Source organism: Drosophila rhopaloa, unplaced genomic scaffold (genome assembly GCF_018152115.1).
Source record: "Drosophila rhopaloa isolate 14029-0021.01 unplaced genomic scaffold, ASM1815211v1 contig_2, whole genome shotgun sequence".
NCBI lineage: Eukaryota > Metazoa > Arthropoda > Insecta > Diptera > Drosophilidae > Drosophila > Drosophila rhopaloa.
In genome coordinates, this window is record NW_025335083.1 from 22,377,421 (window position 1) to 22,405,312 (window position 27,892).

At 39.9% G+C, this 27,892-nt stretch overlaps 2 protein-coding genes across 2 annotated transcripts in view; one reads left to right on the plus strand and one right to left on the minus strand.

The window, feature by feature from the left end:
- LOC108041268 (protein O-mannosyl-transferase TMTC1) overlaps positions 1–27,892 on the minus strand; it is a 46,474-nt gene continuing 18,582 nt past the window's right edge. Inside the window, 8 exon segments of the mRNA XM_044460246.1 lie at positions 1–408; positions 532–616; positions 672–1,152; positions 8,003–8,117; positions 8,524–8,949; positions 8,952–9,339; positions 9,715–10,252; positions 16,325–16,435. Of these exon segments, the coding sequence (XP_044316181.1) occupies positions 68–408; positions 532–616; positions 672–1,152; positions 8,003–8,117; positions 8,524–8,949; positions 8,952–9,339; positions 9,715–10,252; positions 16,325–16,435 (2,485 nt within the window). The 3' untranslated portion in view covers positions 1–67.
- LOC108041265 lies at positions 26,416–27,403 on the plus strand. Its single transcript, XM_017119146.2, has 2 exons — positions 26,416–26,738; positions 26,794–27,403. Exons 1-2 carry the CDS (start codon positions 26,416–26,418, stop codon positions 27,401–27,403), a joined length of 933 nt encoding a protein of 310 aa, XP_016974635.1.

The window sequence follows — 27,892 nt, forward strand, 5'->3', positions numbered from 1 at the left end:
GATAATCTCTCTCTCCTATCTACAATTTTGTATGCCTACATTCTCAACAAGTGTATTTCAGGGTTTCTCATTTATTGGTGTCCAAGTGTAGATTCATCTTGGACAGATTGGTTTGGCTGATGGCATGTCCTGGCTGAAGTTCCAAGGCTCTGTGATAGCATTTCACAGCATCCTTGCGAAGGCCTCGCATCTGCAGGATGGCTCCCAGATTGGCATGGGCATGAGCTGCCAGGGGTTGCAGAGTGACAGCCTTTCGATACCACAGCTCCGCTTCGGCCAGGCGGTTAAGCAGACGCAGTGCATCTGCCACGCAGGATTGCAGGGTATAATCGTGGGGCGCCAAAGCAGCGGCTCGTAAGCGAAGACTGAGGGCCTCATGATGGCGTTCCTGCTGCTCTAGGAAGTCAGCTGGAATGGTAAAAAGTTTATCTTTAAGCGATAATAATAAATAAACCGAATAATGTTATCTAATTTTTTTTGAACAAATAATGCTGTTTTTAGGGCTATAATAGGAATATATATTAATCTTACCATAATGGTGATGAGAGCTAGCCTCCAAAGGCGCCAGCTGGAGGGCTCTTTTGAACCACGACTCTGCCTCGGCAAGACGACTGCCCTGTAGGTTAATAAAAATTTTATAAAATTCTTAAGTTTACAGTGATTTCACATACATTTCTGGCCAATGTCTGGCCATAGGTGACATAGGCCGCTCCCTTTTCCGGCTCAAGTTGCAGGGCCAATCTCTGCTGATGCTCAGCCTCATCCCAATTTTGCAGCTCCGCATGGATTTCCCCCAGACGCAAGTGCAGCACGGCCCTCTGCTTTTGAGGCAGCAAGGCCAGAGCTTTTAAGGATTCTCCCAGCATCGAAGCAGCTTCCTCGAGTCTTCCTTCGGAGCGGTAAAGGCCACTCAGTTGCAGGTAGCAGGTGTAGCGTGCCTCCTCGTGGGCCCCTCGATCCCGAACCCCATGTCCCTCCAGTCGAGCTCCAGTCCGCAGCACCGAGGTGGCTTCTTGGCGATGGTCGCCCAGGGACATCAGGGACATGCCCAGATTCAAATATGCCACCGCCAGTTGGGGCCGCAATGCGATGGCCCTGCGATGGCTTGCAACAGCTGAGCTGAAGTTTAGTTGCTTCTGGTGCACCACGCCCCTAATAAATAAATTAAAAAAGGAGAATAAATAGTTTAAGATTTGCATTTTCATTTAATTAATTATGTTCAGACAAATAATAAATTCTACATTGGCCTTTTAAACATATAATTTCTCCCCAAGTCTCTTGAATAATAGGTTCTACACAACTAAAACAACTAACAGGCAACAAAGCACTTGCATTTCCTTGGAAATGTACTTTTCGGAACACCCTTCATAGTTTTTTGCTCTTCGCTCAAGAGGAATCATGGCGAAAAATTGTTTAAAAAAATATGCAGAACCTGAAAAGGAAAGTCGGGAAAGCGAAGTTACTTAACTCAACAGGCCGCAGCCTCTAAAAGTGTTGGAAGTAAATTAACTTTGCGTTTGCTTTGCAACGGTTTTCACGGGCTAATTGCACAATGCTGACCTTCAAGTTGATTTTGGCCAGCTTCATTTAATCAACGGACAGCAGTCAGCCAAATTTACCGCCCTCAGTCTATATTTTCCCAGTCCACAAACAAATATCCCGCACATATGCATATGTATATCAGTTGTCGTCTGGTGGTTATCCATACATGTCCGAGTGTCTGGCTTCCCCCTATATAAACACAATGTTTCGACGGATCGTATGCATGGATAAGCGATTCTAAATAAAGGCAGCGTTTTGTTTGCAGCATTCCAAAAGAATGTAACGTTACAAAACAGTGGAAAATAAACCTAAGCCCAGATTGCTACTGCAAACCAGCCACATCTGCAGCAGCTACAAAATAATTCAAACAAAACGGCGCGCACTCTGAAATTTGTGTTGAGTAGCGACAAGGCTATAAAATCAACAAGAGGGCCGATTGTAAAGACTTTGGATTTTGACAAAAAGCAGCTTTAGTCCTGAGTTACAAGCAACACAAATATGTTACATGTTTGCATTAGTGTGCCTTAGAATGTGAAATCCGGAACGGGGATTTATGCAATTTTTACAAATTTACAATATCCTTTGCCGCAATGTAAATTTGAGTTGCTGCTTAGTAAAATAACAAAACAAATTTTGGCAGTAATATTTTCTTATTTTGGATTGTGTATATATTTCTTACTTTAATAATTTCTGCATTTATTTAATAGATAGCTTAAAACACAATGCAAATATGTAAAATGTAATATATAATATGTAATATGTTACAAAAAAATAATAACAAAAAAATCAATTTGGTTTTAATTAGAGTAAACAAATGTGGAAAAAACATAGAAATGTACATTTTCATCCTTAGATGACTTTTAACATAGAAACTTTTTTCCCAAGCTTTCCTGTTTTTCTACCAAAAATTTGCAAATCGAACCGATTAGCTTTTCCACCAGATACTAAGCTCTGGAGTGGGTGAGTGCAAACTTTTCAATAAACACTCGCATATGCCGCCGAATGCAGGGTTGAATTTGTTTAAATTTTATTTTCGAATGAGCAGACATTCCTTGCTGAAAATCCCTCGTTGCCCACAATTTCATTCCCGATCTTTTCCACATTTGTATTCTGCAGTTGGGGGTGCAAATAAAAAAAAGAAAAAAGGGGGATATATAAAACAACCAAAAAATGGAGCCAAGTGAATGCATGCGAATTGCAACCGAACAACGCATGGATTTGCTCAACTGAATATTGAGTATTCTATTTTATACTATTCACTCGTGCAAAAAAAAAAAGAAAACAAACCATGTTGTTTTATTTATTTTGATGTTTTTTTTTCCCTCTTTTTGTTTTTTTCTTTGTGCAGGTAAGGAAACAGCAACTGAACGAAAATAAAACGAGCAGAAGGAGTGAAAACGAGAAATCGAATTATACAGCTCAGTGATTTTTTGGTTTTGGTGTTTGGCTGCCTGTTACTTTGACTTTCCCACCTCCGTCACCGGCATCACAACCACCCATTGCCCATCACCCATCACCCAGTACTCAACTTATCCTTTTGCAGCTAAAAATCAGAGCAGCCTCGCTCGGCACAGGAGCAGGAGCACACTACAAATCCCTGACAGTTGACTGGCGCAGCAGAAACAGGAGCAACCAACAGCAAGGAGCAACAGGACCCATCGTCGGATGGATGCTTTATGTTCCGGGAGGTGGCACGTGGCGGGATCTGAAAATCCGTAGCCGCAGGGCACAAGGTGCCGGCTAGAGATATCCCGGCTATTGATGGCTTACGAGTAAATAATGTACAAACAGCTGCTTATCCGCGACGCACTGGCACCCCGCAGCTTCATCTTTGCGGGGTTTTTTCCTGGTCCAAATGGGTGGTGTTCGGGGTTGAAGGGCACCCACCTGGCATTGATTTTCGATTAGAAGGCGGAAAATGCTGCCACACCAACACCACCCAGCCATCAAAATTTCACAGCTTGGCGAGCTCTTAAAGCTTCCATAATATAAATATTTCAATTTCCACTTCTGACTTTTAGATTAGCAAGTGCACCTTCTGGGAGAAACTAGTGCTCTAAAATCGATATGGGGGTTTTTATATCTTTTCACATTTTATTACTATTATACTATTACTATAAAGTATTTTTATTTCTTTTTAATTACTATAGAGTGGGCGTTTTAATTTTGTCTTTAGTCGATCAACGAAATATGTTAAACATATAAATTGCAAATTGTGTAGCTATTGAATGAAATTGTACTAAATTCGAACTTTGTTAGAAATTTTATTTTTGCTTTCGAGTTTTGCATAGTGTTACTAAGAGAGAGGCCATTGCATTTTGCAAGTGGACAGGGCAAAAATTCAATCAGACAACTTTTCGATAAGCTGCAAAGGCAACGCAGGCCGTTGGAGTGGTGGCAAAGTGGGCGAGAAAAGCGTTTTAAACTTTCACGGCACTAAAATGAAATCTCTGCCCGGGCTTCCCTACACTTTGGACTTGGTCAGAGGCCAATGTGCCAGCGGCCAGGGATCCGGACTCTGCACTCCGGACTCCGGATTCCAAAGTCGCCCACTGAGCCGGCCAACGTCTCGTGTATCGTTTTGAGCCAAGTTAATAACCTGCAGGCGAACGAAGCCTTAGCAGTTATGAAGTTCGCGCTTTGCTTTTATGTCGTTGACATTATTTGAAATTTTATCTAAGCCGTCAACAGTAGTATTTTCTTTTTGCTTCATTCTTGGCTTTTTCACATTTTCTACAAGGACTTTCCGGAGGATTATAGGGGATATAGCGGTGCGAGTGGGAGATCCTGCCCGAGAGCTTGTTACCCAATTAGAAGGGATAAGTAAATAGATTTTAGTTACCTAATAAGTGTGATCAAAAATATGTAAAAAGCTTAAGAAATGTGTTTAATATTTAAGTTATTATTTGAGAGAATCAAAATGGGTGTCAGAAAAGCGCTTTAAATTTTTTTATTTTAGGAGCCGGTTAAAAGGTTTAGAAATTACTCACGAATCCGAAAAATGATTAGTAAGAAATAAATCAAATAGTTAGGAAACTATTATAAAGTTTTCCACTGAGGTAAATATTCTATAAAAACAAATAACTTTTAAAGCTGTTTTTATAAGCTTCTTAAATAATCTGTTGGTTTTTAATTCAACAGTTTCCTGGCTTATTGTTCTTTTTTGCGGCGATACAACAATTATTCACGTTTCATCGTGCAATAAATAAAATACTTTTTATAATCCTCACTCACTTATTGTTAGAAAATTGAGTGAGCCATTAAAAAATACACTTCCCAAACGCCACAAAAATTCTTGTTAAAAATAATCGTCAATATGAGCATTAATGTTACAGTCTCCCGTAAGCCGATAATCCCCTCGTATATAAACACATCCCCACAAATAAGCAGTTTAAAGAGGCTTTTCCGAGGCATCGCGAGTAAAACAAAACGCTCCGTTTAAATATTTATTTAAATGAGGAGAACCGGAATTACTGCATATTGGGCTTCCATGGAAACAAAGCGATGAATACACTCACGGGGTAAAATGCCCCACTGCACCGAATGTTTTCCCCACCCAGTTTACCATAGTTTTAGTATTCACTTTTCCGGAACGAAGGCAATTCGGCGGAGAACGATTACGGCATTCATGAATGAGGTGGGGTAGCCCAGTTTGAGATTCCGTTCCCCAGATGCTGCCATTGTCCGTGGATCTCGGGAGTTCTCAGCAATTATTTGTATTGAGCTCCTCCACGGCAGCTTTTTTCCCCCAGCGGGAAAGCTGGAAAAATGACTTGGCAAGCGAACGAAAAGGGATTTACCTACAATTTGCCAAAGAAGCAAAGCGAAAGGATTTATTCCGTGCGTCTTTTGCTCTCCTTTTTTGGAGCGTAAAGCCTATTATGTCAAACACAATAATCAACAACGAGCGGCAAGGCGACAGCAGCAGCAGCAGCAACAATAGTGACAACTGGGCGTATGAGCAACGGCTGCTAGTGGGTCCCTGCAAGGACATGAGGCGATTGGACCGAGTTTGAGGAGCTCGAGGAGCGGCCACCAGTGGAAATGACGTCCTGCATATTCAAAAGAAGTGCAGCAGTCAGGACACCAAGCCAACAGTGGTTGGAATAGTAAAAAATTAGAATAACCTGATTATAGATCTCAACATTATTTTTGGATTATTTATTTATTTAAATAGATGATTCATTTTTAAAGGTTAATTTTTTATTTTGAAAGGGCTTTAAGTCAATTGAATGAATGAAAATGTATCCATAATTTTCGACTTTAAATTTATACCTTTCGAAAAATAACATTCAAATAATTAAATTAAAATGTGTATATTTTGAGTAAAATAGGCGATTACCAATTATATAAGATTAAATTGATTCCCATTGTCAGCCTTTTTTTCGTTTATTTTCGCCATTAAAGATTGGTTGACATAGTTTTCCCATCATTGATTACAGTATTCATTGAATTGCCCATTAACTTGCCATTTTTTTTGACAAGCATTTCCGATTTCATGCCCAGGGTGCCCTTCGATGGGGCGTCGAGTGCTATTCGTTAAGCGTTGGCATGTTTGCGCTTCTCTCGTAATGCATAGTACTGCCCTGGGTTCCTCCTTCTCCTGCTCTATTTGCCCAAATCCCAGGGGAGAAAGGGGTGTTCAAGGAGGAGGAGGACCCAGTCTGGACCCGGCGTTCTCAGTTGGCGGTCGCCGTTAGCGTCGATGCAACGGGTAAATTGCACTATGACTATCCAAAGCTGGCTCGAGTGTGCCTGCCATATGTCCAAAGGAGTAGTGTCATTGGCCCCGGAAAATGGGGAAATCGGTGGAAGTAGGAGAGGGGGCTGGGAAATGCGGGGGATAAGCAGGATGCCGACGTCATGCGTCAGCAGTTTTATTTTCTCATATTGTTGCATCAAGTGCAGCTTGTAAGCAGAAATGCCAATTTTCCTTTTGTTGTTACTATTTTTCCATTCTCATTCCCATTCCCATAGCAATGGCAGATATGTTATTGTTGATTTGCTTGTATAGGACATTATACATGTCGGGGCTTTTGTTTATTTATTGTGTTAGACAAGCGAAATGGTTTCGCAATGCCGAGGAATGCAATTGTCGCAGCTGCTGCTTTATTGCATTGATGTACGTGTTCGACTTTGTCTCGGGAACAAATCGCAGACGAAATAGATTACATAAATTTGGATATAAATTAGCACATCTAACTGGAATATATATTGCCTTTTTTCTAAAGGATTAATTGACCGGGTTTGAACGACCTTAAAAACATAAAAATACAACTCTAAAGAATATTTAAAATAAAGAAAGAAAATGTATTAATTAATTTTGTATAATATTTAGCATTCCAATTTTGAATATGTCTGAGGGCGACTGTATAATTTAAAAATTTAAAAACGATCAAAACTTAAAATATATTTACTTATTTATTATTTTTAAAACACCTTTTCTGTACTTAATTCAAAGTATCGTTGAATAAGTTACAATAAGTTAAGTAAATAAATAAGAAAATGGGAAGCTGTTATAGATTATATTGAGTTCTCATTTTTCCTTGTTATTTTTGATAATTTTTATACGCAAATCTTGTATAAAATGGAATATTTCAGTTAGGCGATCTTAACTTTCCCATTTGTAAGTGAGACTGTGCACCCAATTCAAAGTACAACTCCATGTGTACTTAGCAACTGGGCAGCAATTCCGTGTATCTCGAAGAATCTAAGTTGGACTCGAAAACCCATTGAGTTTTGGCCTAATTAACAGCATATCTCCAGGGGATTAGGGTGCGCAATGGTTTTTGCATTCATTTCAGTCGTATTGTTTCAAAGGTTCCGTTGCCCATTTACAAAGGTATAAAAGGAGTACATACACCCGTAGAAAAAAAACGAGTAAGGGCAAAGGGGGCGTGGCTGTGGGCGGTGGTCCGGGTAAAAAACTGAAACCAGCAGCTATTTGCTGTTGATGGCTGCCGAGTGCATGCAAATTGCCATCCAAAAGATGCAAAACATGTGCCCCCGTGCGCTGGAGCTAAAGTTTCTGACCGAGTTGATTTGTATGCGCGATGCATCTGGGCAGTTTTCACCGCCCAACCACCCACTTCCTCCTTTTTTTTTGTCGCTTTTTCTCAGATGTTGTCCGAACGTTTTTGCCGGCAAACGGAAGAGGGAACAGAGGAGCGACTACAGAAGCATCTGCCATACGCTATTAAGAGCAGCTACCCACTCTCCCCACCGGTGAACCACGGCACCACTGGAACGCTGGAACACCACCACCCAAATGCCCAAGGTCGCGACAGCCATTCACTTTGAGCTTTTGAATTTTGAAAAGGCCACCAGCAAAACCTGACATCATTTTGTGGATTCAGGTTTTATGTGGCGCGGCTAAGGCGCGAGTTTTGTTTCGAACTGCCAAGGATTTCGGTGGCCACCACATGCTCCAAAACCAGGTAACGCGTTAACGTTTACTCACAGATTAAAGTGCGCATCGGCCATGGTGGGTCGATAACCCAGGGCCATCCTCAGAGCCACTTTGGCCTCCTCGTATCTTCCCTGGGCGCTCAGGACACTTCCCAGGTTAGCCAGAGCTGAAAATAAAAATAGGTAATAGTAATTGAAGTTATTCACGTTTATTAACAATGCATTAGTCAAAAATCAAGCAGTAAAATAGGAAAAAGTCCTTTTAACTTTTATATTTAATAACATAAAAATATTCCAAAAGAAATTAAAAATTTTAATTTAAAAATGTATGTACTAACAAATTAATTTTAATTAAATTACTCATACGACACGTGGTTCACTCTTACAGAACTTCTAGTGTTGGTTTTTAAAGCGACTATCGCCTTTTTTATGAATTTCAAATATGAAAGTAAACATATCATTTTACAATCTATTTCATTTTTATTTAAAAAATCTCTAAGACTACACAAATTACTCATACGCCATGTCAGCCACACAATGTTAGATGTATTGCAATAAAATATTAGCACTCACCCTTTGGTGGATTCACACTAATTGCACTACGGAAAAGCTGCTCCTCATCCCGCCAATCCAAGTTGCGTCTGAAGGTGCGAACTCCATGGGCACCCAGGAGCAGCCCCAATCCGCAGAGGAGCATCAACCTGGATCGCCGGGAGCTGCTGACCCTCCTCCAGAGACTGCCGAAACCGAGGCCAAAGAGCAGACAGTAGCCCACACTCGGCAGATAGAGAACTCTTTCGGCCATTACAAATCCCACGTAGAAGAGCAGATTGCTGGCGGGCAGGAATGGCAAGACCAGGAAGGCAATGGCCATAAGCGGAGCTGGCCAAAAGGCGCTTTTCGAGGATGTGGGGTTCGTAGAACGATAGCTGGCAGCGGATAGCTGATGGTGGCAATTGCAAGTAAGGCCCAGCCAGTTGTGGCAGCTTTTTCCCCCAATCGCCTCAAAAGCGGCAGCGAAATGCTCGCCATCTCCGCGAAATCCATCGTTGAGGCTGAACGCCGGAGTCCAGAGTTCGCACACAGTACTCCAAGCAGGGATCCATAGAAGCCAAGGCTCAGGACATTTCTGGCATCCCAAAGCGTTCTGATCCGCGGCACAGCCTCCATACCCCAGTCGAAACTCAGCTCCTGTGGCCAAAGGAGTACTCGGAAATTGGCCACCGGCAGGTACAGAAAAGTGAGTGTCCTTGTCCAAAAGCAGGATTCATGGGCCGTCGGATTGTCGGCGGCCGAAAAGGAGGCGGTGGGACGTGGCACAAGACTAAGGCGACAGTAGAGGGCACACAATAGGGTAACACCCAGAATGGAGAGTGATCGGATGCGGCGCTGAAAGTAAACCATAGTTTTTAAAATTAAATTTTAAAATTTTAGAAAGAAAATGGTCAAATTCTTTAATTTATAATTAATATTTAATTTATTTAATTTATAATTCTTTTGCAAACTTTTTAAGATAACCAAACTTTTTCTGTACATTTTTTGGAAATGTATTTTTCAGATTAACTACTGGCCATAACTAAATTACTTTGTTTACCGATTGCTAAAATTGTACTTTAATTAATAATTTTTTTGTTCATTTAATTATTAATTATTTATTATTATTTATATAGCTATTTATATATTTATTTATACATTTATTTATATATTTATTTAATTATTGCAGGCTAAATTCAAGAAATCAACATATAAGGATCTATTACTGACCTTATCATTATTTTCCCGACCAACTCCCGACAACACATCACACAGTCCACACAGGAGAAGCGCCGTGATGGCCGTCTCCTTGCAGAGAAGTGCAGCCAGCGCCAGGACAATGGTGAGAATCAGGGATCCCCATTCCCGACTCAGCATGTGCCGGCGGTAGGTGAGGTAGGCGAGCAGGTAGCAAACGCAGGCGGCCAAGTCCGCCCTGCCCACCAAACCGGCCACTGCCTCCGTGTGGGCGGGATGGGCGGCGAAAAGGACGCCGGCGGCCAGGACTCCCACTCGAGACGGCAGGAGCGTTCGCCCCACCAGAATCACAAGCCACGTGGACAGACAGTGGAGGAGCACGTTGACCAGGTGGTAGCCCATGGGCGTCATCCCCGTCGCCAGGAAATTCAGCCGGAAGCTGAGCACGCACAGTGGTCGCCAGGAGCCGTGGGATCCACTGTCCACCAGCTGGGTGCCCCAAAAGTCGTTCCGCAGAAGATGAGATAATGGGCGAACTCCTGTCACGTCTCCATTCGCCAAGATAGCGCGTCTGCAAAAAGGACAAAAATAAAAATCATTAAGCCGTATATTGGTACACTAAAAAAATAAATATGCTAGGTTGTACTGTTTAAATTTAGTTTAATGACTTAGCTTCGAAATAATAATTAATTTAAATTAAATCAATTTTAAGTTAAGCCTAAATGTCTAATTATTATAATTATATGTACCTAATAGTGAGCTATATTTTAGGGGGCGTTAATGTTTGAATTGTGTCCACAGCTCGAATTACTTCAGTTGAGAACGGGCAAACAACCTGTGGGCCACCTGTCCAATTAATTAAAATGATTAATTGTCTAGCTAGGACCTTCTCTGTCTCTTCATTTCTCACACCTATCTTTCCAAAGTGACCGGTTCTCCTCAACTTGACTCCTTTCGTCTCGACTTTCCTGCTACACGAAATCGGAGAGTCCTGAATTCTATGCGACCACTTGTGTCTGCGCCTCTTGTCCTATTTATTTTGCTTTTACTTAGATTGGTAGAAGCTCTAGAATAGGACATGTTGGCTATTCAACAGGCTATGTCCAAAAAAGTAAAACATTACCTTGTTACTTTTTTTAAATTAATTAAATTGTGTTACGCTTTCAATATAAATAAAATAAAATGTACAATGAACCAAAATATTAAAATTTAATTTATTTTTTTTGTTATTTTCAATTAAAGACTTTAAGATTTCGGCAGTTTAATATTAAAAACTTACATTAATCAACAAAAATAGTTAGTATAGGATTCTTAACTTTAAGTAAATACAATCATGATGGCAATATAAAAATATAAGCTCTATAATTAAATAAATAAGTTTTTCAAAAAGGGTGTTCAATAGTCTGTTATATCTACCACCAGCAATTTCATGTCTGTTCATTTTTATTGTCCCTTTGTTTTTGCACTCGGCATAAATATTGTTAAAGTGCCAAGCGACAGTTGACTCGCCAGACCAGCCGCGCCCCCTTTTCAGCTGCCTCCCCCCTCGTCCTTGCTGTGCACTTGCGGCTTGATTAATTGCCGATTTGTTGGCGTATTTTGTGCCTTTGTTGTAAAACAGCACACACCGATAAACAGTATACGGCACACCATACACCTATGCCTGTGTACGAACACCAACGTTGTCATTGTGAAGTGGACGGGTCCTTGGTAATTGCCTCGCCGTTGTAGCGCTCCTTGTTGTCCTAATCGATTTGGCCGGCACAGTGGCTCCGGGTCAGGTAGCCATATAATCAGGGTTAGTTTGTTATCGGCGTTGTTGCTGCTGCTCGTGGAAATTTATAGAGGTCCCACAATAATACCTTAACCATTTTATGCATAATTAGTTTTTAGAAGTGCGCAGTAAATGTCATTAATTCACTTTTCTGCTTTACAGAGGGCTTTGAGCCAAGTTTTCAGGGGGAATTTGGAGCCCAAACACAATTGCACCAATATATCCATCAATGTCAATTGATTCGTTGACTTAAATAACTTTGGGGAGAAATAAATGACAAAATCTTAATGTATATGTTTATTAATTACGAGTATTCGGCTTAAACTTTTAGCAAACCTATTTAAAACGCTTAGGCTTGTGTGAAGCAAATTCTCTTGCCAACTATTTATTCGTTTTAATATTTGTGTTTCATAAATAATATTTGGTATTTACGTCAAATATTTATTGTTATATTCAATATTTGCTCCTTAATGCTTGCGTATACATTTAAGGTTTAAGGTTTTACATATTTGTTTAAATAACTTATTAAAATTCGTTTGATTACGCTCACTTAAATTCATATTTTACGAATGGGAATAAGTATCGTTTCATTTTAAAATGGAAAATTAAATTGTAGCTTGTTAAATAATCAATTAAATCTTCAGAGATATTTAATTTGGTTTTTACCTGCCTCAGGCTGTGGTTTTAGGGTCTTTTGGGGTCTTTTATACAAAAGTTCAAAGGTTGTGCAAACAAATACATATCCGCCGAAGCCTGGCGGCAACTGTGGGGGAAAAGTCCAAAGAAAAGTCATGAGCAAACACATAAGTTGGAAAGCATTTTGAATAAAAATTCGGTTTTCAATTTAATATTTTATTTATCATTCGAATTGGGAAGCCGTGGAATGGGTGGCCGGAAATATGAATTGTGGCAAAGCTTTATTGCATGTGTGTGTATGTGCAGCTCTTTCAATACGAGAATATGGTAATAAAAAGGATGTGGTGGTGCAGGAAGATGGTGCCACAAATTGGGTTTACAAATTCGCCGGAGCGACGTGCCCAACTATAAAGCAGAGTTATTGGCAAGGACCTGGCTTCGTGGTGCCTTTTTCCGTGAGTGGTCCGGGTGTGGGAACCCACTCATCTACACTTCAATTTTAATTGGCATTCCTAAGTCTCCAGTCCCCCGCCCACAACCGATCTCCTTTAGTTTGCGCCAAAGCAGCCACAAAAATGTCGTTGAGAGCAAACAAATTCTTATCGGAAGAGCACAAAGCAAAAGCACAGGACGCAGATGAAGGAGCTGCTAAGTTGAAAAGTCCTTCCATGCAATGCACAGTTGGGGGTAAGAAAATATAGTTTGAATTGGGTAATTAATGTTCAACTTTTTGAAATATTAAAATATTATTAGAAAACAATTTGTAACATTGGGAAAGATCGAAATAAAGAATTATTTATTATGAAATTTTGTTTAGTTTAATATAAAATTTCGTGCTGTAAACCAAATACATTTTGATTAAGCTTTTATTATAGACAACGATTTTAAAAATGTAAAAATATTAATGGGTTGCTAATCCTAATTTTGTGACAGCTTCTGTTCTTTGGATATGCCCGTGGGTGAATGTTGGGTAATGCTACTTCTATTTAGGGGCTGTAAGCATTTTCCGTGGCACATAAACGAACCGAAAATTGTTCTACGCTTCATTTGCAAGGCGATGCCAAGGTAACGTTCAAATATTGAAAAGAAATTTCATTGCATACCTCGGAGCGGATGCACACAAAGCCGTCTATTTGCGGGTGTACGAGGAGTACGAGGATTACGAGTACGAGGAGATGGGCTTACTTCCCGACCCAACTGGGTACAAGTCACCTTGAAGTCAGCGTCAACATTATCGTCATCAGCAGAATTTCCGCAGTTCCCTTTTTTGTGCTTTATCATCGTAACTAGTGAATGAATAGCAATAGCAAGGCCAACAACCAAAACATCAACACCCACCCACGGGCAGGGGCAACAACAACATTTTGTCGGCGGCAAGGGGGTGGGGCAGGGGGAGGGGCAGTAGGTGGGTGGTAGGCGGTAAGGAGCGGGCAGGAGCAACAACAACAATGGTGGGCTTCAAGCAGCTTACAAGTGCGGCATGTTGCTGCCGTTATCGTTCGCTTTTCACTCTCAACTCGAGCAGGAGGCCACAGACAGGATCCAAATTTGGAGGAAGGACCAGGAGCAGGAAAGTCTCAGGCAATCGAGGAGGAACAGAGCCGCAACACACACGATGCACAGTGGTTTCCATGGGTTAAGTGTTGCATTTAATAAGCCAAATAAGGAAGAAGTGTCCTCAAATCTAACACAATATTAAAGAAAACGGATCCAAAGGAGGAACAAGATAATCAGGTATCACTAGCAAGTATAATTAAATGATATTAGTTCTCGAAAATGTTATATTTTAGCTTAATTAATTATTTTAGTTTAACATAGATGAATAAATGAAATATAAAACTCCTCAGGACTTATTTATGCAGAGCCAAAATAAAATAAGTTTTTAAATATTTGGAAGATATGCATTCAACCATCACCATTCTTTGAACCCTCTACTCCACTGTGGCGCTCACATCACCCACACACAGGAGCACGGACAGCCAAACAGGACTGTGGTTGGCTTTTGTTGAAGACAATATATCATAGCATCAGCACCGAATGTGGACACCATTCTGGCCTTCCGTTCTGTGCCTCCGCCCATCAATTTCCCTCCCATTTTCCTGGCTACCCACAACATTTGTATTTGTTGCTGCCGCTGTGCTTATGTAAAGTGAAAATTTTTCGATTTTATATAGGTAGAAGAAAAAAGAGCACAAAATTCTGTTACTCTGGTTGCAAACAAACACCCACACACCCCTCTTTTGTGAGGAGTGCCTAGCGTCCGGTGGTTGTGTGCCATCAAAATTACGTATACGTAACGTTGTTACTGCTGTTGCTGAGTTTTTACAGCCGGTGTTGCTGTTGTTGTCGCTGTCCTTTTAATACGGCACATAAATTATTGTAAGACTACAGATTGGGGGATGTTTGGCAAGGTTGTTTTTTTTTCTGGTTTCGAAAATGGAAATATATCAAGTTGAAGGTGTGAATCGGATGACCAATAAAGATAAGGCTATTAAAGGTGCAAAATGCTCTTTAAAAAGTTTCAACACAAATATATTTCCACACTTTATAAGTATGGACTGAGTCACCAATCATATATAATTATATCCTATTAGTTCAATTATTGGCAAACTTCTTGAGCACTACACTTAATCAAAAAGTTGCCAAGCATACTTATTAAAATCTCATATCTCTCATAGATTTCCTATTGCCAAACCATCCTCCCCTTCGCCAAGCCCAAGCCATTGGTCTTTTTCCAGTTGATAGGAAACAAATTGAAGGGAATTCTGCCATTTAATAAATCATGTTATGTCTGGCCCGGCTTGACAATAATAACTTGTGCTCGTGTGGTCATAGTGGCCATGTTGTGGGATGACCGCAGAGCATACGAAAGAACTGGACGATAGGTAGGCTCCGGCACTGAGAAAAATCTTGTTTGTCTTCATAAAGTTTATAATGATTTAGTAATTTATGTAGAAAATGTTGCAGTACTATAATTTATGATTAATTTAGTTTTATTCATTATTCGTTTTTAATCTGAATTGAGTTGGAATTAAGTAGCGAATTTTTTTTAAGCCATTTTGGCAGTTCGATTAATTTTTAAGATTTTCCTAAATTTGTTTTATTAAAATAGGCATTGTAATGTAACTTTGTCATATTCAAATAAGAGCTCCAAATTTAAATGGACCATAATAAAAATCAGCTTCTTTTCAAATTAAAATTATATTTTAATGTCATGAAATATTCATTTGTCAATAGTTTTTTCCCTCTGCTTAGGACGAAAGTCCGGCTTTAACTGGTGTTGGCAACTGCGTGAAAGTGACCGCAGGACCTTCTGCCCCAAGCAAAAAACATAAACTCGCACACAACTTTCCGTGCGGCAAAAGGGGAAGCTGAGTTACATAAGTTGCGTTTATTATTTGTGCGAATGTATGAGTTTGTGTGGCGGTAAGTTTTGCGTTTGTTTTCTGGACAGCACAAAATAACGAGCTACATCGAGCTGAGCACTTTGTGCATAACTTGCCCAGCCCATTCTCCTCCTCCCCTATATTTCCGCCCAACTCCTTCAGGACAATTGTTCGCTGGCATTGTAGTTGAACCGGGAGCAGAACAGGAGGCACTTGTTTGCCGGAATGGTCAGAAAGCTCACCGGTTTGACTCCTGACTGCAGAGCTAGACCATTGTATGGGGATGGGGAAGGAGATGGGGCTAGGCGGGTCCTTGGGGAAATTCCTGTCCATTGTACATGACTTTTGATATTTATGGGTAATTTCGTTTGCGTTTGCAGCATTTCAATGCGGCCAGGTGAGGAGAGTGCGAGAAAGAGACCGAAGTCTCCCAGCTCGGGGGCATAAATCAACATTTTGTTTTTTAATTTGCTTCATCGCCGTCTGACTCTGACAATGGCACTGGATCTCCCGCATATATATCAACAATATACCCAGGCGATAAGCCGGCAACTGGTCTGCTTCAAGTTTTACAATTAGGCGGGCCGAGAATTTATGATGGCGATTTTATCAAATAAATGGCGGCACTTGGCGCACAATTAATAATAAACTTTTGTATTTTTCGGTTGCCTTTTTTTTTGTCGTTTTGGTGACAAAATGTTGTTGCTCTTGGCCATCAACAGAAAGGAGCGAAAAAGCCAAAGGACCAAGCAACGCCCAAACCAGACCAAACCAAACCAGACCAGACCATTTACCTTCGTCAACCTGCTGACATATGGAATTTTTAATTCGCTTAAATTTTTCTCACCTGTCATCGTAGACAAATCCAGCGTTAAGTGTGTTTAGGTACAGGACAAAAGCCAGCGCCGAGCAGCCGGCGAGTCCTGCGTAGTCCTTGTGGCAGAGCGGCGGCGACATGCTGCAAGAGAGAAAGGACAGACAGTCAGACAGACAGTCAGAATATAAATATAAAAGTCGAGTGTCATAAAATATATGCTGAAATTCATTCTCGAAGCCTCCTCAGCAACAGCAACAGCAAGAACAAAGCACTTAATCCTGACTGAGGCAGGTCCTCCGACTCGTCCAGATGGGCAATTCTCTGCGGCATTTTCGTTATGACAACATTTACATATTTTCCTTTTTTATCCTGCTGCTGTTGTTGTTGCCGTTGCTGATGGCCTTAAGCACGATTTAATTACTTAATTTTTTGTTAGGAAATTCAAGGTGGGCGGCAAGAAATTCCAAGTTGTGTAAATACATTTAAAAGGAAATTTTTGAGTTGTAATTATTTATGCAGGAATCTACTCTTGAAAATTTCAAAAGCTCATTTAACAAATATGTTCATAAAAAAATTTTATGAATTGCTATGTTAAAGAGCATTTATTTAATAGTAACTCAGGTAATCATTTAACATAACATTGGTTGTTTAATGAATTTTATGTCTAAAAGGAATTAATATTAGTAAGTGTTAGATTATGATTAAATTTTAATCTTTGTATAAGGAATGCATTGTTTTTTACTAGCTCTAAGAAGCTTAAAACGATTTTTTTTTCGAATATAAAAATGGAATATATGGCTTTTAATTGAAATTATAGTTTTACCAAACCTAAAACAATCAAATAAAGACGAAAATAAAAATATTTTAGCTCAACTTACACAATAAACACATTTGGTATACTACTATTTGTATGACTACTATTGAATTACAGACTACTATTTGAATGCGATTAGTTAAATCAGATATCAGTTTATTAAGAAATAATTACCCATATATGGAGAAAGCCTTTCCCTAAAAATCCACCTATTTTTGGCCATTAAATTCCCCAAAATTATTTGAGTTGCCCTGCACAATCAGCAATCAAAACTGTTGAATGCAAACAAACCCCAACGCACGTGCCTAATGATTATTGCCGCAGTGGAGTGAAATTGACGGAATGGAATGGAATAGAAGCTATTAGTTGGACAAATGTCGCCATCATCATCGTCGTCCTCATCATCATCATCATTGTTGTAGTTTTGGTTGTGGTCAGCGTGTCTGTTTTGGCTCAACTCGTTTGTCATGGCATTCTTCGTTTTATATTAGCCGCAGACATGTTGTGTCTACGTGGGAGCCCATCCACAGAATCCCCCATGCCGAACCCCCCTTTCCGATCTCACACGCCCGTTGACGGAAATTAAATGTTACGACGACATTCTGGATCGTCCTGCCAAGCGAAACACGGCACATGCAATACGGGATACAAGCTCTGAAATGCAGAATACGGCAATGGCAATAGCAATGGCATTCCCATTGTGATACCCTCCCCCATCCCGGATTCCCAATCCCCCCCCCCCCAGCTCCTCCCCTGTTTTTGTGGCGCTTATAGTGGCGGTGGTGTTGTCATCATCACCATCAGCGCCATTACGAATAATGAGTGGTCGGCGGGGGGTCCGCTGGGTGGATGGACTTTCGGACCGACTACGGCGGCTGTTGAACAGTCATGCCTTGGTCATCGCACGAAAATTGTTATCTCGCACATTGCAGACGATTTCCGGCAGGAATTTGGCCCACGTATGTACACTGCGACTGCGACTTTGATCCAGATTCGGATTCGGATTCGCATTCAGATTCAGATACGGTTGAGGGCAATGGAGAGGCGACGGGATAACAGGAATTAAGTTCGCACCGTTTGCAAATGACAATGGCATTCAAGGCAGTCTGGGAAAATTAGCCCTAAGCAATCTCAATCAAGTATGCTTCCGACTTAATATACAACACATTTAAGCATTCAAATTTTTTTGTAGAATTTGAGGCTCATTTTTTAAAATTCTGTTTTTTAAACAAAATATTTTAAGACAGTCTGAGAAATATTCATGTTTTTAAGTAAAAACCCATCTAAAAAAAAACAAGAAAAATTGTAAGTACTTTGATTACAAACACTTCAAAGTAATTAGTGTCATTGAATTGTATGATTTGCCGTACGCTAAATAAATTTTCTATAGAAAACCCAGTTCCAATGCGCTTCAATAAACATGAGGGACTGCCAGGGTTGATAACAGTATTATGCTTAATCCAGCCACTCAAGTCTCAAAATAGAAAATTAGCTTACATTTAACAATTTGTTGGAACTCCCCTTGGCTCATGGATTTTCAGCTATTTTCAGGCCCACAAGTATCAACACTTAAGGCAGCACACACTTCCTTTGAAGGAGCAGCCAGTATTCATATATGGCTTCCTTTTTCGGCTTCGCAATGACGCTGCTAATGAGGTCTAATAACGATAATGATGGCCACACAAATAGTAAATATGAATACACATGCTCATTTACGAAATACGTTTATGTATACTTCAATGGAAGGGTCGGATGAATGGCAGTCATTTGCCGGGGATGTGATGATAATGGGCTCTGGCCCAGGGGATGCAACTGATTGGCATTGTCAAGGATGAAAGCGATAGTTTGCCTGAATATGCCTCTTAAATATAATGATTTCCCGAAAAATAACCAAGTGATTTTCGACGAAAATAGCTGAATGTCTATGCAAACTCATCAGTATTATATTGTGCCATAAATAGGAATGACCTAAAAAAGGTTATAATACGATTTATAATGGTGTTTTACTAAAATATCATATCCACAAAACAAAAAGTAGTATACCGAAAAAATATTAAGAGAAATTTGCAATTAGAAAGAGTTTACTTATGAAAAAAAAAGATTTTAAAATCTATTTGTGCTGCACTTAAAATATATAATTCCAATGAGAATTACTATTAATTATTTGTATTTTTTACTTTAACCCAAATGCGTTACAAAACAGAATACCAAATGCGATTATTAGATAACTAAAAATTTGAGCGTTTCTATTACTAGCCACCAAATACACATTGCAACCACCAAATAACAAATTAATTCAATCAATTTAAACATAATCCAAATCAAATTAAACATATATCCGGTGCACGAACGTCGGCTTACTTGTTCCCACGCCCTAATGACATCCCTTAAGTCCCGTAATTCCCCCTCGATACTTTAAATAACCGTTTTAATTATCTTTATTGATTTTTGCATTTTAAGCTTTCAGTTTGTTGTCCCTGCAGACAGAGCTCCAGGCTGTATTCGAAATTCTTCGGCAAACTTAACCCTGACAGACGCCGCCAGGTGTTGGGCGAAAGTTGAGAACAAAGCGCAGACAGGACCTCCTCAAGCAGTCCAATTAATTTCGATTGTCGAAAATAAAGCGAGACAATCACAGAGCGACGAGCGCGCAAGTATATATTAATCAAATGGCGCCAAAGACGAGGACAGCCGGAAGGCGGCGGGAAAAGCGGGAAAAGCGGGAAAAGCGAGAATAGCGAGGACATCGAGCACCCTCCAGACGTGTCCTGTCTGCTGACATGAAGAAGCCTCAAGGTCCTTTCCTGACGAAAGGCTCCTCAGCTGGCGTCGTGAATTACTTTGCTAATTTTCCTGCGCCAAACGCGAGCCATCTGTCCTTGTGTCTACGAAATAGTATGTTATGACGATGTACTCATACCCTTTATAATATAGGATTGTATTGCATTATAGCAACATTAAAACCAATGATTCCGGTCTCGAACACTTTGAATTTGTAATAGACTAAAAAAAATGGAGCATATTCTGGTAGCCAATTAATAGAATAAAATTATTTAACCTTTTAGTGAATACAGGATATCCCAAAGTCGGTTTCATCGTGTTTTCGGGGCTGTATACGGGTAAGGACTCGCTCGAAAAGTCAAAGTGCAATTAGCAAGCTGCTCCCGTTTCTGGCTGGCTCCTTTTATATTTATCAGTGCAAATATTTGTTTTCAATTTCGTATGCAAATGTCGCAGTCGAGCTTCCTCCATTAATCACAGCTGCACAGTCAGTGGTGTCGAGTGGGTGGAATGGAAAAAATAATTAGGTTGTCATGTTTACGGCGCTGAAATTAGCTGGCAGTATCGGAATGTCACATCTTTGATGTTGATCTCGCGCAAGGGCAAAAGAATTTGCAAAAGGCGGAAATTTCCATGACTTTTCACTTTTTCCCGCTGACTCTCTCTGTATTTATTTATTTTTTTGCCAGCTTAAGAGCTGACCTTATTTCTGGTCCGACTGGGGACCGACGGAAATTGCAGCAAATACGAGAGTACGAGTACGAGCGCAGCACACCTTAAACCGGAAGCGGAAACATTATTCCCAAAATGTCAAAAAACATAACAGAAACCCATTAGACACACTTTGTTTCTGGGTCAGCCGGCAGACGTCCAACTTCCAAAAGTGAAAACCCAGGCGGGGAAAAAGTCGAAATTGTCAGAAGGTTGGGGAGGTGAGGGGAGGGGTGAGGAGGGGGTGTGCAGAAACAAAACGAGTTGGATGGGTGGGCGGATGTACGGAAACTGACCAGGCCACTCTCTCTTCCCCGGAGACCGGGTCGCACGGAAATCAAGTTGTGTCAACAGCTTAAAAGCCAAAATGTAATAAGCCAGGGAAATGTAATGTAATAAAATATCAAATATAAAATGGCGATGGTCCTGGCGGTGGAGCATTTGTTGCCATTAAAGTTTTACTTTGAAATTGGAAGCAGAGGTCTTTGGGAGTTGGGTGCAAAAAGCGAAGTCGCAACCAGCTGAGCATAACAACTTAAGAAAGGTCAGGAGATGGACTCTAAAGGAACCTCGGAACTGGGATACCCTTACATCTAAAATTAACTATCTGTTTTGCTAGATTTTTATTTATTTTCTATATATCTAGGGTAAGAAATGTTAGTACAACAGTTATTTTTCAACAACATAAATTCGAAATATTAAAAAACAAATATTTACCATATTTTTGGAAAAACATATAGATTTCTATAGTGTCCACCCATATACAATGGTATTCTAATATCCTTATTCAAAAGAACTCCATTCCATTTTAAATGGTATCCTCAATTCTAAACCTTTATCAAAGTTATCATAAGCATTTCAAATGCAAAATAAAAACCAAGAAACGATTAAAATCTTTGCCAGAGCTGCGTAATAAATAATATTGTGGCAAGCTTAAGGCCAAAGTAAATAAGCTCGTGCCAAGTGCCATAAAACGGATTGCTTGGCTTGGATTTTGTGTAGCCGCAAAATATGCAATATTTTATTATTGTTGCCCCGAACAGTATGCAACACTTTATTTCAGCGCTATGCGCTTCCGCCTCTGCTAGGATTTCCTGCCCCGCAGAGGTCCTGGTATTCAGCAGATCTGGAACAGTTCCAATCCTCGACTCCTTGGTGTTTGCACTTGTGTGAACGCCAAAAAGTGTGCTAGATAGTTTTTGCATGCGATTTGAATGAGCACAAACGGATATCGCGCTGTGTTTTGAAGTTTTTTTGTTTGACTCTAGAATGAAAAGCACATGAGTGCCACTCGAAATCATTTTAAAACACTCGAAAACTTTTTTCTGTAAAATATTATTTCAGCTGGATGGTTTTATTTGGTCAACCGTCGGATGTTATAGACTTTTTTAAGGAATATGCGGATAATAATCAGTATTTATAAATCTTAAAAATAATTTTTTTGATATTTATCTTTTAATAGTATAAATATTGGTTCTGCTTAGGTATTAAAGAAATCCCTAAAATGAACATAAAAAAGGCAAAAAGGTTTTCGAATTGATATCCCACACAATTGAGCCAACAAACGGAAGTTTCGCGGCTATTTTCAATCCTGCCATCGATGGGACATTGAACCAAACAACGAATAAATGTTTGTAAACTTTTCTCACCAGGTTTTGTATTATTCTGCGAGTTGCTTTATTTTTTCCACGAATAAAGAGTTCAATCAACCCTTTGAAAGTTGGCCCAAACAAAAAGTTGCGAATAGCTCGACTCTGTTGGCCACTCAGACTTTTTAATGACCATCCCAGCAAAACTTTCATCGATTGCCCTGCCCGAAATTCAAATTGAAGGCTGGGAATCAATCCAAAGGGGCGGGACAATTGGGTCTGGCGTTAATTTTATGTCTTGCAGTATGTTGCACGCAGTGTAAATGCTAATTAGGACCGGGAAATGTCTGCAGCTGGGGAGGTATTTGCTTCTTAATTGCGTAAACCAAGCGTTTGATTGGTATTTGGACAACAATTGACATTAAACAGTTGAATCAATAAAAAATTAAAACGGAAGTCCCACAACAACGGCAATCAAGTGTGAGTTTCGGCAAATATTTAATGTGTTTTGGGTGCGAATGGAAGTGGAGTGAGACCTTTGTTTTAACCCCCGGCCTAATGACTAACTAAACAATCTGTTGTTCCCCCCGATATTAAAACAACAATATTATTATTAGCTCAAACAAAACGGTCATTGGCCTACCCCCAATTGAAGAAGTCAAGAAACCTCAATTAGGCTGTCAATCAACACATCGAATGGAGTCAGTTCGCCTCCTTTTGGCCGTCGACATTCCGCCAAATAATAGAGCTATTGATTTTCCACCCCCTTAATGACGCCCATGGCCCGTGGGCGTTTGCCGACATGCCCCGCGTAGTCCTTGATCGCCTAATTAGTTGCCTGTCTGCGGAATATATTGCTCCTGATTTCCCCCACTTCAAAGTGGCGCTGAATCCGAAAAAACCCGGCAGTCAAATAATGCAAATATTATTTCGCTATGACTACAAGCAGTCTCTTTGAGTGCTTAAGAAATGTTTGGAATCCAGCCAATCAGTTTTAAAGCACGGGCATTATGGGATATCATTAAAAAGATTTAGTAAGGCTAAAGATTTTTTATTCTTTTAAATCACCACTTATTATTTCGAAATGGTGAGTCAAAGTCTTTAAATGAAAATTCCTTGTTTTTACTGTCTTTTATTAGTGGGCATTATTATATGATTTGATGGAGTATTTTTCTTTAGAACTTGAGAGAATACAATTTTTTAAAATATGTTTTCCTATACAACTTTTATGACAATAGTAAATATACATATATAATCATACAACTTTTCTAAAAATAAGTTATGAAAAAAAACTTTTGTTAGCTCGAATCTCGAGTAAATCTAAAACTTTTAAGCTGCCAGCTTGCAGACAATTCCCTCTTCAACTGGCCTTTTAATATTTTTCGTCAAAACAAATAAATAAATTCATGCGTACGTCTGGAAATCGGCTAATCCATTTGTTTAAGTCTGCTAATTGCCAGAAGAAAGCCACTCGTGCAGGTGATCCTATTGAATCAAAAATTCGAAAGGAAACATATTCAGTGAGTGCGGTACACCATTCGCCAGTTGATAAACGAGCAAAACTGCAAAGGGACTGTCAAATCTGAGCCTTTGTTCGATTTAATTATCGGTCTGTACAAAGAGTTGGGCGGAAGAAATCTTGCCAGGCTTCGAGGGCATATCCTTGTGGCATGTGGCAGGGATGTAACAAAAAACCAATAATGAAAGTGGAGTTGCACTGCTGGCGATGTCAGTTCCATCCAGCTTCCCTTGCCCAGTTGATTCCCCACCAACCGGCAAAAGAATTCCCACCCCTTTATCGATTAGCGCATGTAACAGCTTTTACCTATGGGAATGTGGGTGCACTGGGAAAAATTCTTATAATTAAAGCAGAATTATTGAATAAAATAAAGTGACAGTACTTAAACAAAAATGTTGTATAGTTATATTTTAACCAAGCTAAGATTTTATTTAGATAATTTGTCAAACAAAAAACTTTTAATTAAAGTAAATACGATTTAGTCAGTAAATAATAATTATATGATATTAAAATTTTGGTTTTCTTATACAAATTTTTTCCTAATGTAATTGCAGTGTACACAAACAAACATGTTACTAAAACTTCCGTAGCCGGTGACCTCTCAACCCCCACTTGAGGGTTAAGGAAGGGGTGGGTGGGTCAAGGGGAGGGCAGCTACCAGAGCAAATGACGCTGCAAATGAAAGCAGGAAACGTTGCAGCATTCATTCATTTTACACACAAAAGCCATTAACCGCTTTGATTCCATTGTTTTGTTTGTCATCATCATCACCAACAGCAGCAACGTCAACCCCCAATCCCCATTCTCCCGGTAGAAGTCGCCGTAATTCTCCCGATTCAATTCCCCATTCCCGCCAAGGGGTCAGGGGTCAGGACAAGGTCAGGACAAGGGTATGGGGCGAAGTCAAGGCTATGATTTACACAATTTTACATTTGATTTTTAATGGACTCAGTGTCATAGAATCTGAATCCAAGGGTAGTAAATTCCGTTTAAATGACATACATGAAATAATGAAAGCAAATTTAGCTCTTTTATAGCCCGATAAAACAACTTTTAAGCGAACTAAGATAACAAATGTTTTTATAAAATAAAAATGAATGTAGTGCAACTAAAGTACATATGCAATTTAAACATTGTTTATCCTTAGAGGTTTAAAGATACCAATTTGCATCATAAATTGTATAGTGCAATAAAAAATTAATGGAGAGAATCAAGGAAGAATAAAAACTAAATTACAAATTTAATTTGTTATTGTTATTGGTATTGCCCTCATATTGAATGTGCCTGAATATTAAAAATCCGTAATGTATTTATGTGCACTTAATTTCTATAATAGTCAAATGAAATATGCCATCAGTCAGATTTTGTTTGTTAGGAATTAAACTTAACTCCGCAAATCTGTAATTTTTATTTATTTTCTTTACGGCCTTTATCTTTTCACCTATGACCTGGGGAAATGTGCTGGTGGGGGAGTCTTAAACCGAGCACTTTCACCCATTTGCCATTGTTGTCCCTCTTGCGCCCCAATATTATTATTATTGAAAGACTTTTGCTGAGCTGCGGGTTTTATAAAGTGCCTGCGGCACTGCTTCCGTTCCGTCCGTAGACCATCATCATCGACCGTGGACCCCGTAGACCGTCTCCGTCCGTCTGCTCGTCCGGTGCTGGCAAAAAACGACTCTTGCGGAAAAATCAACATTGCACAAAAGTTTTCAACGTTTCGTACCGCCAATCTCCAGCACCACCCACTAACACCACCCATTAACCACCCACAAACCCACCATTTTGGACCACCTCCATCGTCATCGTTCATTTCGCTCCCTTTGCATTGCTTTTTTGTTTTGGCTTAGCGTTGATGATGTATGCACTTTGAAAAGAGTTGAGCAAAGTGGTTTTTCGGGTTTGATGAGCTAACGTCAAGTCCCCTGCCCCGCCCACTTCTACGCCCTTTTTTCCCCGGCTGAGAAATATGAGTACGTGTGGGTGGGTGTTTGATTTGCCCGCGTCTGTGTGTTTGAATTGCACTGCTGCATAAAGTTATTAATGGACTTCAATGGGGTTTCAATTATGCAATTTCTGCGATTTGAATTTGAATGATATTTTGATTGTTTGCTTGCGTTTGTTAGACGATTTTCAAATTTGACGCAACGAAATGCGTTGTTCTAATTTAATTAGAGAGCTAATAGCATTCAGTCGAGCGACATTTAATTGGCAAATAATTCACTTTGGAAATTAAAATAAATCAAAGAGTTTTACAGCACAGATTTTAATGTTTTAGTATCAGTTCGTTTGAATACATTATGGAAATCAAACACTTATGTTGAATAACTAACCAAATGCAATATTTTTTCTTTTATTTCCCCCTTAAGCAAGTAGAACTATAAACCACTTAATTTAAAGATTAGGCGTTCTTATAATTTTTGTTAGTCACTTTTAAATTTTTTTACACATAAATTATGCCAATCAAATCAATTCTCTTTATTTAAAAAGCTTGAAACTCAAGTTCGCGCCTTTAATAGGCTTAAAATAAGAACAGGGCTGCATTTTCGATTAATTGATGTGGCAGCCCTACTCTTAAGTAGATCTGGTCACGCTAAATCAGAAACCTCGTTCTTTTAATTGGAGAATTCGGTATAAAATAAGTGAGATGAATTGGTCTATGTAAGTTAAAGTGTTAGCCATCGTTATAAATCATAAAAGATTTTAAATGGTCAACAGGAGCAAGTTCACCAAGCGCTACAAGCCGATGCCCAAGTTAGTTTCGAAAAAGCCAAAACCGAAAGAACCAGAACGGAAGGTCCAGAAGAATCTATTTGGAGTTGTAGAATTTCTGCCATCTGCGCCGATTCTAGCTGACTATAATGTCCCGGACTCAAAGGTGGAATGTTCAGAGTCAGGTGAGGAATCAAGCCGGCAGAATTCCTTGGCAATTGCTGCTCCAAGAACGCCAACGGAGAAAGAGGTGCTGCACATCTACGAAGACGTTACCAAACTGTCTGATATCGAGCGCTATCTAAATATATTGTACAGGTGAGTTGAAAACAACAGGTAATGTAGCATACTAAATGATATCGCACCCTTGTAGACCCTTTTCCTGCTTGGCCACCACCACATCCAAGTACGATCTCTCGGAACTGGAGGTCCATCTTCGCCATGCCCGGTTCGATCCCGATAGACACTTGGCTGTTTTGGTGAATCGCCTTTCGCCCATGAGCAGCCTGAAGATCTATCCCAATGGCAATATATATTGCCAGGGCTATAGCCGTGAAGATGCCCGAAGAGGTTTGATTAATATAGTCCAAGAGCTGAGGGACCTGGGTTATACTCCCCGTTTGCGCCGCTATAAGTTTAATGTGGTCAACGCCACCTTCAGTGTGCCCTTTCATCTGAACTTGGAGCAACTCCACTTGCAAAATCCCCGATTAACCCAATACGATCCCATGAGTAAGCCATTTTTGATCTGCAAATTGATGGGTACAATGGTCAATTCAGCCATTTTCCCCACGGGCTACGTATATGTGATGTCTGCCAGCAACCGAGGTCTCATCAAGCTGGCCATAGCGCAACTTTTGCCCATCCTGTATCGTTTCAAGGATTCAGAAAAAGATCAAAGCGAACTGAGCCTCAGTTGCGGCGATATTAACTACAAAGTGCTCTGGGAGAACTATTTCCAGGATGCTGACCTCTCAGATTAGCGCTACACTAACTACAGAAAGTATTAGTAAGGTCCGTTTCAAGAAAAAATAGTATCATTCAGTTTCGTTTTGAGATGTTGAAAGATAATGTTCCAGAGAAAGAACTATTAAGTTCCCTTTTGATATTTTCAAATATAAACTCCATTTTAACATATAATGTCGACAAACTTTCCCCTGTACATTCATATCATCATAAATAGTTCATAAATGTCAGAAAATTGCCCCAAGATAAATACTTCAGAAGTGTTTTATGCACCTTTAAATTGTGTTGAAAACTTTGCCGAAAAATTAATCCTCTCCAGAAGACTTTGCCTTTAACTGGAAATCCCACCATAAGAGGAGTCAGTCGAAATCACTCGCAAATTTACAATGTAGATTTCCTCTTGCAGCCCGCCTGCAAATCGAATGTTTGCAGTGCCCAATCACCTGGGAGGTGGTGACTGGTGGCGAATGGTTATTGTGATGTCGGTGGTGGTGGTGGCGGGACAC

Coding starts and splice junctions, on each gene's coding strand:
- LOC108041265 (XM_017119146.2), top strand. CDS start 26,416: ATGGTCAACAGGAGCAAGTTCACCAAGCGCTACAAGCCGATGCCCAAG. Junction 26,739..26,793: donor TATCTAAATATATTGTACAG/GTGAGTTGAAAA, acceptor GCACCCTTGTAG/ACCCTTTTCCTGCTTGGCCA.